Source organism: Mastigoproctus giganteus, chromosome 5, assembly GCF_048544385.1.
Source record: "Mastigoproctus giganteus isolate SK-2022 chromosome 5, ASM4854438v1, whole genome shotgun sequence".
In the NCBI taxonomy this organism is placed as follows: domain Eukaryota; kingdom Metazoa; phylum Arthropoda; class Arachnida; order Uropygi; family Thelyphonidae; genus Mastigoproctus; species Mastigoproctus giganteus.
In genome coordinates, this window is record NC_143579.1 from 215,924,485 (window position 1) to 215,938,263 (window position 13,779).

Here is a 13,779-nt window from a genome sequence, read left to right on the forward strand (position 1 = left end):
ATTCGGTGCCTAACAATTTGCACTTGCCTGCCACTCGAAGTATTTGCGAGGGTTTCAATATTCTCCTTTCGTTTTTATGCCAGAAAAATGGTGTTTGCATCATGACAATGTGCCGTGTCATTTCTCTGTTGCAGTGAGAGAGTTTTTAACGAAAAATGAGATCGCAACATTGGAGTACCCTCCTTATTGTTCCGATCTGGCGCCGTGCGACTTTTCATTGTTCCCGAAAATTAAAATCGACCTCAAAGGAAAACGATTTGAGGACAATAGATATTCAGAAAAACACAATGCAGCATTTAAAGGTGGCCGATGCTGTTTTAGCTCCTGGAAATCGCGAATTTGGCGCTGCATAGGCCCGGCTGGAGAGTACTTTGAAGTGGATATAGATTGAAATTTGTATTTAAAATAATAAATGATTTAAAAAATATTTCTCGTTTCTTTTTAGCCACACCTTGTGTGATATGTTGGAAATATGTCGTGAAAGCCCTTATACATGTAATAAAAGAAAATTAAAACAATCTTACTTTTAAAAAATGTAATATAGGCTAACGAATACATTTAGTCCTTACAGAACTTATGTTATGGAATTTGCTTAAACCCATTCTATTTATCTACTTACTAGCCCTCTTGGGTAGCACAGTTGGTAGAATTGGCTTCTTCCCCACACGGGCGGTAAATACTTCATTCGCGTCCCCTCAATGAAGTGAGAAATTTTTATGGGCCTTTTTCACAACGTGGCTGAGTTAGTCGGTCTCAGGCGAGGAGAACATCATTTTCCTCCCAGAAACTCGGTTTTTTCGTCACTCCTACTCAGGGGCCCCTGAAGGGTATGGCGCGCCCTTAGACCACATTCACTGATGTTACCTCCCTAATTTTTTAGAATGATTAATTTTACATTTTATTTACTTACAAAAAGGAAATTATACGCAATATAATTACATAAATTAGGAATTATAATTATGCAAATCAGTAAATTATGAATTTAATATTGTTTGTTTTTAACATATTAACACATAAAATACACAAAATTTTTCTTGTGGACTTTGTTTTTGGGAGGAGGGACGCTTGGTTGTTTTGGGTATTTTTTATTATTATTATTATTATTATTATTAATAGCCATATAGTACAAGGAAGCCTGAGGCTTATGCTGCACCAGCCAAGAAAAAAAAAAAAAAAAAAAAATCTGAGTTACCCTTAGAGAGAGAGAGAGAGAGAGAGAAAAGTAGAAGGGAATCACCAAGAAAGAGAAGAATGATGATATCCAGTTCAGGACCCTGGGTGTGCCAAGCCCATACTCACTAGATGTGAGCCCCTGGGGATAATTTTCTGGCGCTTCAGCTTCTATGGCCATAATGCGCCGAAACTTACTTTTTATGGATCATTATCTGATGTCTAGGAGGGGAGTCCTAGGGGCGCCAAGCCGCTCCTCCTAGACATCAGATAATGTCTGGGAGGGGAGGCCTGATAATTATAAATTATAATTATCATTATAATTTATAATGATTCGATACGAAATTTAAAAACATAAAATAAAATAAATAAGTAAATGGTCCTTTCTCTTTTAATATGGAGGAAGTGTTTTCTTTCTGAATTTTTCCGGTGATGTGTTGATTGTGCATTTTTGAATCTATCTACGCGAAACGATGTCCATTTTGATGTCAAGAGTCAATAAATTGGAGAAATATGAATATTTTTGCAATCGAAAGGTAGTTGATTGACCTTAGGTATGTGAAACGATCAAATACAAAAATAAACAAAACTTCTCCAACAATTTAATTCGTGAACTCAAATACCATTTGACGACATTGCTTCCTGGTGTTGTTATTATCTTCCATCTGTTCTCAGTCAAGGTTATCAGAGTAGTTAGGGTAACCTTGGTCGTAGTAATCGCTCGCTTACACCGTTGCTTGGCGACAGTCCGTAATGGTTACGATCTTGTACCGCGTAAAACACGAAGGCGGCGGTTGATGGTGGTAGTACTGGTATGAAACAACGAAGTCTTGAAAGAATTGGAATGAAATCTTGAAGTAAAGGAGTGAGGAGAAAGGGTTCTGTAACCGGTGAGAGAGAGAGAGAGAACAGAATAACAATCGTGAAGGCCCTGAATTTTCAGAAGTAAATAGTGACGGAAATAACTGCAGAGCCATGGATCACGTGTTGTACTGTTTATGCGTTAAAAAAGGTTGGTGTTAGGAGCGATTTTTTAGATTTTAGATGATCGATTATCCGCATGTTATGTGCAGACTGTGGAATGATAAAGTTTTACCTGCTTATCAGAATATAAATGTAAATATTGTTTCACTGGGATCCAAAGTAAGCTTGATGGTTGTTTAGAACTGGCTTACCATGACAACGTTGTTTTGTTTTCGTATTGCTTATATAGTTGTATTTAATGTCTGGTAATGTTCAGCCTCACGGATTACGTGTGCAAGTATTTTTCCGACTACCCCCATGGGCTCACATCAGGTGAGTATGGGCTTGGCACACCCAGTGTCCTGAGCTGGATATCATCATTCTTCTCTTTCTTGGTGATTCCTTTCTACTTCTAACTCTGTCTCAGGGTAACTCGGAAATTTTTTTTTGGCTGGTGCAGCATAAGCCTCAAGCTTCCTTGCACCATATGGCTAATAATAATAATCTCAGTGAACAGTGCCCTTACTACTGCCCAGGGTATGAATGGTGATGGTTTAGTACCACACCAAATTTTGACAAGTACTAAAAATAAGTGGTACAACCCTAAAAATTGGACTCTAAAAAGGGGGCTAAATTTAATTAAATTTACAGGAGTGATTTACCAATTATTAAAATCAGTATCCAGATTAAACATTATAAGTTATGAATTGTTTCATTATAAATAAAATAGATTAATTTCCAGATTAATTCATAGATATGCTAAATTAACGAAAATATTGTTAATTTTAACATTGTTTATTTGGTTCAGACAAATAGTATACTTAGCCTTTTTTGGAGACACCAGGACATTACACTCAAAATCAGGATGTTTGGTCACCACAGTGGTATTTAACCATATAAAAGTTTCCATTATATTGAGTGCTTAAAACCAGGGCCGGATTAAGGATGAAATATGCCCTGGGCCCTGGCCATATATAAAGCTGAGGCCCCTTCCCCGGCCATATTTAATTTGAGGCCCCTTTAATATATATATATATATATTAAACATACATATAAATACAAATATTACATATGCTTTTATATTTATATCGTGAATAATTCCTTCATAAAAATGTAAAATAAGAGGTCAAAAATGTTTTATGTTTTTTGACTTGAAAAATAAAGTACTAATAAAAACAGTTTTAGTAGAAACTTTTAACTTATTTATTGTACAATAAAAATATATAGGAATAAAATTTAAACACCTAACAAGTTAAGTTAAAAATGCTTTTATATTACATGTTTTCTTGGTTTATTATTATTATTATTATTAGAAATTTTTATCACTACTTTAAAAAATATTTACAGTGAAAATGAGGTCCCTCTTCGGGTGAGGCCCTGGCCTTGGCTAGTTGGGCCGTAGCATTAACGCGGCCCTGCTTAAAACTCTTTTATTTTATTTAAAACAGTTGCCGACACTGTTTTATTAGTTCATTAACATTTTTACATCTAAAAAATTCAAATAGCATTCAGTGATTTTATTGCAACAATAAAATTCTAATAATATTAATTTTTAAACATAAATTTCTAAGATAAATTCTTTCTTTAGCTTTTTCTGTTAGTTGGCCATTAACATATCAAAGTTTGTATTGAGTAAGTTAGTGCTAGAATAAGTGTTGCGAAAATAACTTCAGTACCAGATTTATAGAAATGGTTTTGAATTTCTTCAAAAACAAAAATTTAGATTTAGCACAGTGGCATTTTAATATGTTTGATATAATGCAGAGGCCTTTAGAACGAAGAGTACCTAGGGCCTATGAACAGAGAGATAATCTTGACTAGGTATACCACACTGACTGAGATATAGCTCACTCATGCATTGCCTGTTGTGTTGGACCTCTAATTATAGGCAATATTTGTAATAATTGACTTAAATATATTTGGTATTCAGCATTTCATTATAAATTGTAGCCATTCAAATGGCTACAATCAAATGGGTAATTATGCTATTGGCTTGAATTTCGCCAACCTCTTCCAAGCCAAGGATGTTTCACATAAAACCATCTACCATGCGTGCGCGGCACACGTGTCATTTTTTTTATACTTTGTCTAACCCTTTGTGAATGCTTTCTGTGCTGCATACCTCAGAACATTTTTGTTTTTTCTATTGTCAGGAATCCATTGTAGAATTTATTACATGCAATTCTGAATAAACCTGTATATTCATTTACTTTATTTTTTTATTTTTAACAGGCTCACTATAGATTTGACAACTCCTGCCAAGAAAGCTGTAGAAACCAAGATGAAGACTTCGCTGGCAATAAGTGCATTCCTAATATTTTTACATTTTGGATTTCTATATGCAGATTGTTCTTTTACTGTTGATGATCGCAGGAATTGTTTTTTAAAAGATGGTAAACCTTTTCGATATATTTCTGGTTCCCTTCATTACTTTCGGGTTCCACCAGCATGTTGGAAAGACAGAATGATGAAGATGAAAGCAGCTGGACTAAATGCTATACAAACATATGTTGAATGGAGTGGTCATGAACCAGAACCAGGTGTCTATAATTTTGCAGATAATTATGATCTTGTTTCATTTCTTAAGACTGCTGCCCAGCTAGGTTTGTTGGTTGTATTTCGTCCAGGTCCCTACATTTGTGCTGAGAGGGATTTTGGAGGCTTTCCTTACTGGCTGCTTAAAAAGAAACCATCCATGGTGCTAAGATCAAGTGACCCAACATACCTAAAATATGTAGATAGATGGTTTAAGGTGTTGCTTCCACTTGTTCGCCCACTGCTTTATGAAAATGGTGGGCCAATTATAACTGTTCAAGTGGAAAATGAATATGGACAACATGGCTGTGATTTTGAATACATGACCCATTTGAGGGATTTGATTCGTTCTTTGCTTGGTCCTAATGTTGTTCTTTTCAAAACTGATGTCCCTAATGTAGCATATTACATGTGTGACAACATTGATGGTGTGCTGACGACAGCAGATTTTGGATCTGGTCAAGATGTCCATGAAGCATTTGATACTGTCCGCTTATTTGAGCATAGAGGACCACTTATAGTAACTGAGTACTATCCTGGGTGGATGGACCACTGGGGTGAACCACATGCAAATGTGAGTGCTACAAAAATATGTGCAACTTTAGATAAAATACTGTCAACAAATGCTTCAGTTAATTTTTATATGTTCCATGGGGGAACTAATTTTGGATTTACAAATGGTGCCAATGAAGTCTATCTTCCACAGCCAACCAGTTATGACTATGGGGCACCACTGTCTGAATCAGGAGATCCCACATCTCTTTATACTGCTATACGTAAAGTAATATCTAAGTATGCACCACTTCCTCCTGGGCCACCTCCTCACCCTTCACCGAAATTGGCTACAGGTCCTCTTAAATTGAAATTTGTTTCATCCTTATTTGACAGCCTCCCCTTTTTAGGAGGACCACCTCCAGTGTTTTCAAAGTATCCTGAAACATTCGAAGCACTTAGTTTGACAGCTGGATTTTGTGCCTACTCAGTTTTGATAGATTTTATTCCTACAGATCCTGCTGTTCTAAGTATTCCTGACCTTCATGATAGAGGTTATATTTTTGTGGACAAAGAATTTAGAGGCATTCTAAGCAGACCATCTATTCTATCTATTGCTTTATTTCTGAATAGAGACCAGGTCATCACCATCCTAGTAGAGAATCAGGGACGTATCAACTCTGGAGCCAGTGACTTTAAGGTACCATAAGAAAATAATAATACAGTAATCTAATTATGAAATTGGTTATACAGGGTGATAAAAAAGTTATAATGGCATACGATATTTGTTTTGGGTATTTGTTAACTTATGTAGTAATACACATTCACAAAAGATATATACAAGAGTGACTTTCTTCTGTGTAACAAAAATTCACTGTTTTCATCATGTTTCTTCTCAAAATATGCATGCATGCATATTGTGTTTTAAATAGCCTCAAAGTAAAAGTTGGGTGAATGTAGTGTTTCAAAAAGATGTGCACACATTTTAGGAAATAAATAAAATTAATTAAAAACCTTAAGAAGTATTATTATTGAGTGTGCACAGAAGGAATAGTTTGTGGCATATGGTGAACTAGTGCAGATGTCGAAATTATCCATCATTTCCTTCCCGACACTGTTCACAACAGCAGACAACTGAATGATAAATGTTCTTCAATGTAACTATTCAGATAGTTTCATATGCTTGTTAATTTGATCTTTGTAATTGTTGAAGTGTGGTCGGTTTTCTACTGACTGAGGTTAAATCAGGTGAATTTGGGGATACTTGATACCTCTTTGGCCTATCTGTGAAATGATTATGAAGATAGGTCTTGATATTATGATGATAGTGTGGGGTCCTTTTTGGTAGTAACCCACCTCATTCCCATATACACAGTGCTACCACTTTATTAGGTACACCCCTGCTGTCCACAAAAATGGTTTGTCCCACAACATTGCAAGTCACATGACCACAGTTGTGGATATAAATGCAGCAGAAAAACCTTTTTAGTATCAGTTAAGCGTACGAATCGTAGCAAGAATGGGGAAAAGGAGTGATCTAATGGACTTCGAATGTGGCATGGCAGTAGGTGCAAGACGTACTGGACAAAGCATCTCTACCGAACTTTTCACACACCACAGTTTCAAGGGTGTATCGAGAATAGTGCAACGAACAGAAAACATCCTCTCAATGGCACTCCTGTGGAAGAAAATCACTTGTTGATGAGAGAGGTCAGAGGAGGATGGCTAGAATTGTGCAAGCAAACAGATGGGCCGCAATGTTGCACATCACGTCAGAATACAACCTTGGTATGCAGAACAAAATATCACAGCAGACCACTAGTCGCACTTTGTCACTAATGGGCTACAATAGCCGACGGCCACATCGCATACCTTTGTTATCAATGAAGAACAAGAGAGCACACCTCCTGTGGGCACAGCAACACCAGCACTGGACTATCAAGGATTGGAACACAGTTGCTTGGTCTGACAAGTCGAAGTTCCTGGTGCATCATGTTGATGGAAGGCTCAGAATTTGGCGAAAACAACATGAATCCATGGACTCGTCATGTCTGACGACTACTGTGCAAAGTGGTGGGGGCAGTGTTATGGTGTGGGGAATGTTTTCTTGGCACACATTGGGTCCATTGATACCCATAGATTCACGTCATATTGTACTTTAACATCGTTGCTGACCAAGTGCATCCGTTCATGTTGTCAGTTTATCCTCAGTTAGATGGTTACTTCCAGCAGGATAATGCACCAGTGCACAAAGCCCAAATCACTATGGAATGGTTCCAGGAACATGACAATGACTTTTCTTTGCTGCAGTGGCCCGCTCAATCCGCAGATCTCAATCCTATTGAACATCTTTGGGATGAGCTGGAAAGGGCAGTTGCTGCAGGCCTACTCTGCCGTCAAATCTCAAGGAATTGCATGACACACTCATGTCTGCATGGTACTCCATTTCTGCAGATTTTTAGCATCTTGTTCAATCCATGCCTAGACAAATTCAGGCTGTTTTGAAGGCTAAAGGAGGCTCAACACGCTACTAGGTAGGTGTACCTAATAAAGTGGCAGCACAGTGTAGCTCATAAATGTTAGGCACAATGGTGATATACACCTTCGTATTAAGCATGTTGAGGTGTATATCACTGCTAAATGTCCCTTCAAAAAAATACAGTCCAGCAATTTCCCCTGGATTTCCCAGCAATTTCACCACACCAGAGTAACTACGGGTACATTCACTGCATTTGCCACACGAATGCTTGGGTTATCAGAAGACCAAAACACACAATTGTGTCAGTTTACTGTACCAGCTTGAATGTTGCCACATCCAACAGAACTTAACTTAGCGACTGAGATCATCTTCATTCATATCATGTAGCAATCTTGCACATAAGATTTCCACTGAGCCCTTTTGAGAATGTGGTGTATTCTTATTCTGCTTATTGCAGTCTCACTTTGCAGATTTTCATGGTATCATGTAAATAGTTATAATACCATGTTAGAATTTTCTTCACAATGGGTGGAGTTCCCAGATCTTTACCTCCACCAATCTTAAACAGTACTATGCATCTCAAATATATTCTAAAAATTGCTCTTCATAATTGTGAATTTTTAAAAGATTTTTTTAACGTTCAATATATTCTTGTAGGAAGTCTAGTTTTCCAAGATGTAACTGAGTTATTTGTGGCTCATTGCAGCTGACATTGATGAATGCCATCTGGCATTTCATTACCCAGCACAGTTATCAGCTGGATTAGTTCTTGATGTTGACACTTGTCTAATAAAAATGACCTAAACAGTTTTCAGACATTTTATTCACAGCATATGTAGTCATAAAACAACTTGGCTGTTTGCCTAGATTTGATACATGGTTTATTGTTCAGCACGAAGTTACTAATTGTGGGCATCTGATGAGAGACCAATAAGTCTCAAAACAGGCTGTAATATCAGTATCTCTGAGTTTTAACAAATAATGGATTTGCCCCTTTTGGTGATGTTATTTAATTAAAAATAAAATTACTAATTTTATTTTGACTCATGGGAAACAATGTAATTTTTAAAACATAAACATAAAATTAACATAAGCCCATACACTATCAATGTTAATTTTTTGTTTGGTGTTTAACAGATGCCAAGCAAGCTAAAGTGTCATGTCGTTCCTCTAGGTAATTCCCATTGCTTTGTGGTATCTGTGAGACACCAGTGACAAGTGTCTAAATCTTGCCATAGAGTTTTGGTTTCACCAGTTAAATGCATTATACAAGCTGACAAAAATATGTACATTCACATTGCATCTGCTAGATGCCATGTCTGTACAGTATTTGTGTTTCAATCTGGGGGATGAGTGACCTTGAAAATTCTAAAACTTTCTTCATTATTATTATTGGCTTTTTTCATTTAATTTTGTTTGATATTTTTTAATTGAGTTTAGAAAATCATAATTAATAGATGACCATTTCAGTTCAGTAAAAAAAAGCTAAAAATTAATATTTCTAATTAAAACAAAAAGAGGTATCACACAGATGCCATGTGTGTGTCTCTGTTAAATTTCGACTAATAGAACTTGACTCATCGAATATATTTATTGATATAACATTGTAACTATTTGCAATGTGATTACCAAACATCATTATAAAAAAGAACCACAAATACCAAGGGTTCATATTATTAGTGTCAAATCAATCCCGTACAACTTGATTTTCTTGACAGAATATTCATAAAAATTTGTATAAAACGTCAGTAGCATACTTCGCTTTGAACAGTAAGTTTTTGAGAAAGCATTTAAATGTTTAGAAAATGACCTTTTAACCCTGAGTCAGTTGCACAGGGTTGATTCTACCCTAACAATATTTAGCAATTATGCTTCATCTACTCTGCCCATATAGCTGAAATGCCTAAATACCTGTTGTTAAAAATGTTTTCTTTGAATTCTCCATAGAAAATTCCAGAAATGTCTGTTAATTATTGCACAGTTAAGAAAAATTCATGATTAAGTCAAGCTTAATTATATGCATGTTTGATTGATGTGTCATGAAGCATTACTGATAGTAATTGTTCCTTTACTGCTGCATGCTTTCTTCCAATCGGTAACACTCTTTTGCGACATTGATGCATTGTTTGGAATTACTGTTGAAGCATGCACTTCACATTTCATGCATGCTCTTGTTATTGACCGGCTGGCATCTAATTGCAATGTTCATTGAAGCACATGTGGTGTTTAAATTTGCATTTGCTTGCTGACAGGTCTAAAGGGAGTTTTAATATCAAAAATTAATTAAAAATATATGTTTTTAATATAGAACATGGATTTTCATGGTTGAGTTCAGAAGAGATTGAAAATAAAGATGGCTTGTTTGCCCTCTAAGCTGTGTTTGTGATAGCCTTGTTCAACTTAAGCTTCTTTGAGAACAAGTGATTACAGCAGTATATTTAGGTATGTTGGGGTGTCCAAATTTAAGCCTGTGGGAGGCCCATTCCTTTACATATTGTAGGACGCTTTAAGTGTTATGTCCATCCCCCTCTCCTTAAACTTAAAGCTAGCTTTTTAAAAAAAAAAAAATATATATATATATATATATATATATATATAGTTTCACATTGACTTTTGAAAATATTTAGCTGTAGTAATATTCCATTTTTCTGTTTTGCTTTGTTATGATGTTTTATGTGTCTTCCTCAGTATTTAACACTAATATTACAACCATGTAATAAGAATGTTATTGACTTGTAAAAATAGCATTACATTTTCATATTTAATTATTAAATGTAAAAAAAATTAAACTACAAATATTGATCAACAGAAATTAAATCCTATTTTGAAAAATGTGTAATTAGTGATAATGACCTCTTTTTACATCCCACAACCTGCTGTCCATAAGAACACGTGGCCTGTGACTTCCATTATTTGTTCATGTACCTAGCCAAAAAAAAAAAAAAAAAGGTTGGATGCTCCCTGTGCTATATTAAAGGGATATAATTGACCAGCATCATTTTTTCTGTAAGGAATCACTTCTACCAAAGTGGATAACTGCATTTTTCAAGGTGACTCATCATCATGCTGTAGTTTTGGGGAAGTATATTTACTCATTAACTTTCGGCTGTCATTTTCTAGTAGTGCCATACGAATATGTTTTAAGTCAGTGATTATTTGAAATGACTTTTTAAGTTCTGACCTCAGTGTCATTGAATTAAAATATGAATTAAATCAGTGGTTTTCAACCTTTTTTTAATAAGGGCACCCCTAAGTAATTTATTTTATTTTGCGGTACCCCTACTCAATTTTTTCAGTATATATATATATATATATAAAATATTAAAAAATATATGTTATATATTTATTACAATAATATAATTATAAAAATTACATTTCATAATACAAATTATATATATACAGTATATAACAATTTTATTCTTTATATAGAGGTACTAAGTAAATCAATTATAGATCACCACAAAATTAAAAAGATACTGTACACCTTTTTATAATGAAATAAACATATAAATTAAAAAATAATAATAAGTTTAAGTAATGTAAACCCAAATTACGTGGCACCCATGGAATGTTGTTGCGGCGCCCTAAGGTGCCACGGCACCCCGGTTGAAAACCACTGAATTAAATTAACATATAAATGTTTAAAGTTTGACCAACAACATCATGGGGGTGGTCACATTTTAAAGATATGAAAAAATGCATAAGCCTGTTATGAAATGCTGATCAGCTGTTTTTAATAATGATTAGACTAACAAGTTTATAATCAGTATTTAGTTAATAGATTTTTTTTTTTTTTTTTTTCAGGGTCTTGTATCCAATGCCACTTTAGGTTCAACAGTCCTGACTAACTGGTTCATGCAGCCAATTCCTGTTAACTGTTCCAGACATATTAATTACTTATCGCAAAATATTGGTTCAAAATTTGCAGCTAATCCAGAAGTCCCAGGATTTTTTAGTGTTTCCTTTACACTTCCTCGTGGTGTAATGCCTATGGATACTTTTCTAAATCCAGCAGGGTGGCACAAAGGAGTAGCATTTCTAAATGGGTTTAATTTGGGACGTTACTGGCCAGTTGTTGGACCTCAGGTGACTTTGTATGTTCCTGGGTGCCTTATTCATCCCTTTCCAACAAAAAATAATCTAACTTTGTTAGAACTGGAATATGCACCTTGCCAATCTTCATCAGAATCAAATTGTACAGTTAAGTTTGTAGATAAAGCTTATTTGAATGGTCCTACACCGTATTCTGACTGATAATATTTATTGCTTTGTAAATTCCTGGTTTTTAAATAGCTTGAGAAAGTCTAAGTAATAGATGTAGTATGCATATTCATAATATCAGCACCTTAATTACACTGAATAATAGCTATGCATATTCAGAATAATAGATGACATGGATATTCATTAAATGTTAGCATATTTTTATGTTCGGTTTTTTGGAAATCTTTAGAATCAAAGATAATTATTATATGTGCATCTTTACAAAGTTTAATTTATATATTATTCAAATTAGGTTCTCCAAAATTTTGACAGCAGATATTTTATAATTACTCTTGCACATTTATTGCACTGAAAAGATGAATGATAATAAATTGAAGAAATTCATATGGAATATTATTACATTCATAATTCCTGCTGCTATAAATGGTTTACATTTCCCTTGTATCTGGTAAATATTGTAAAGATACATTACTAGACAAGGTAAAATTACTGTTAAAATGTAGAATAGATTTAGAATAATGAAACTGAAATGGGAATGTTACATTACCCATGGTAAAAAAATTGGAAAAATGTCTTCTTTCTTCGGTAAATGCAATTCCGAGTAGTGTTTGTTGCTTATCTGAGGAGATTATGCCTTAATCTATTATTGCTAGTCACAGAGGGATAATTTTGATCCCAATTTATATAATTTTTTAACTGTTTTATGCTCTTTACCTACTCTGTTCACTCATTTGAACCCATGCCTTTTGGAAAAGTTTTCCCATTTTTGAACAAGGTCAAAATGGGCCCCATTGCAGTGCAAGTTTTTGTGTATGCCAACAAGCTAATATTAAATCTCTGAAATTGTATAATAGCAGTTCATAACAGAGGAGAAACAGTTTAATAATTATGGCTGAATGGGATAATGTTGGGTACTCATCATCATCATCATATCACTTGCTTTTATTGTTTGGTTTTAATACTTGAATAACTAGAATTCATAAACTTTCAGAAGTAAATGCTTCCAGAGAATGTGCCAGGCTCATGGCTCTAATATGCAAGTGGACTTCTATAGGCTTCACTGAAAGACTGCTTACATATTGTGCCATTTCATCAGTGGTGCAGGGACAACCCAGATTTCTCCCATTGTGGATACAGCCTTTTCTGCTTTCCAATCATTCAAATCTTATAGCCTTTGTTGCTTCAAACAATCCAAATCATACAGCCTTTGCTGCTTTAAAATCATTCAAATCATACAGCCTTTGCTGCTTTCAGATTAATTCCATATGGATCCTTTTTATTGTAGCATGTATAAAAGTCACATTGTGCACTAATTATTGAACTTATCATTGTAACTGTTTGCCTTTTTTGAGTCACCTTGTATTTTATAAACCCAAAAACTGTTGTCAGATTGAAAGATGGTGAAAAATAACCATGGTTTTAACAGGGGGAGAGCAAATGAAGTTCAAGGCAAATGTTTGAAAAATACTGGGCAAATTATATATTTTAAAATCATTAATAAAATAGAAATGAAGTGCAATAAGGCATAGGAATTCAGGTGATTTTGGGTATCAGTTACACTAATTAACAGTCCTGAGCATGATTCAGCCTTTGAACCTGTTGCTAGTCAGAAGCAAAGAGTGATAGATTTTCATTAGTGTGAATATAGTTTTGCATTTATGAAGGCTTCAATGGGGAAGCTGTACTGTCATATCCCATGTTAGGTGTGTTAAGTGCAGAAAAGCAGCTAAGGCTATTAAGTATCAGTATATTGTAACTGCGTGCCTCCATAGCCATTCGAGCCCGTCACCACCAAATACGGAGGATGCGGAAAGGTCAGGGAATGACCACCGCATATCCCGGAGCAATATGGCCTTAGTTGCTAATGCTCCTAAAAAAAAGCAAATAACAATAACAATAACAATAACCTCCATAGCCAG

At 35.0% G+C, this 13,779-nt stretch overlaps 1 protein-coding gene across 1 annotated transcript; it reads left to right on the forward strand.

Annotated features, from left to right (window-relative positions):
• The first annotated feature begins 1,917 nt into the window (after positions 1-1,917).
• On the forward strand, positions 1,918-11,978 carry LOC150086100 (beta-galactosidase-like). Its single transcript, XM_090373708.1, has 3 exons — positions 1,918-2,182; positions 4,366-5,860; positions 11,444-11,978. Exons 2-3 carry the CDS (start codon positions 4,415-4,417, stop codon positions 11,891-11,893), a joined length of 1,896 nt encoding a protein of 631 aa, XP_090229834.1. The 5' UTR covers positions 1,918-2,182; positions 4,366-4,414; the 3' UTR covers positions 11,894-11,978.
• The last annotated feature ends 1,801 nt before the right edge of the window (positions 11,979-13,779 follow it).

Bases quoted from the DNA above. Each gene is read 5' to 3' on its own strand.
- LOC150086100 (XM_090373708.1), top strand. From the start codon at position 4,415: ATGAAGACTTCGCTGGCAATAAGTGCATTCCTAATATTTTTACATTTT. The intron at 5,861-11,443 runs GTACCATAAGAA...TTTTTTTTTCAG, and splicing joins CTGGAGCCAGTGACTTTAAG to GGTCTTGTATCCAATGCCAC.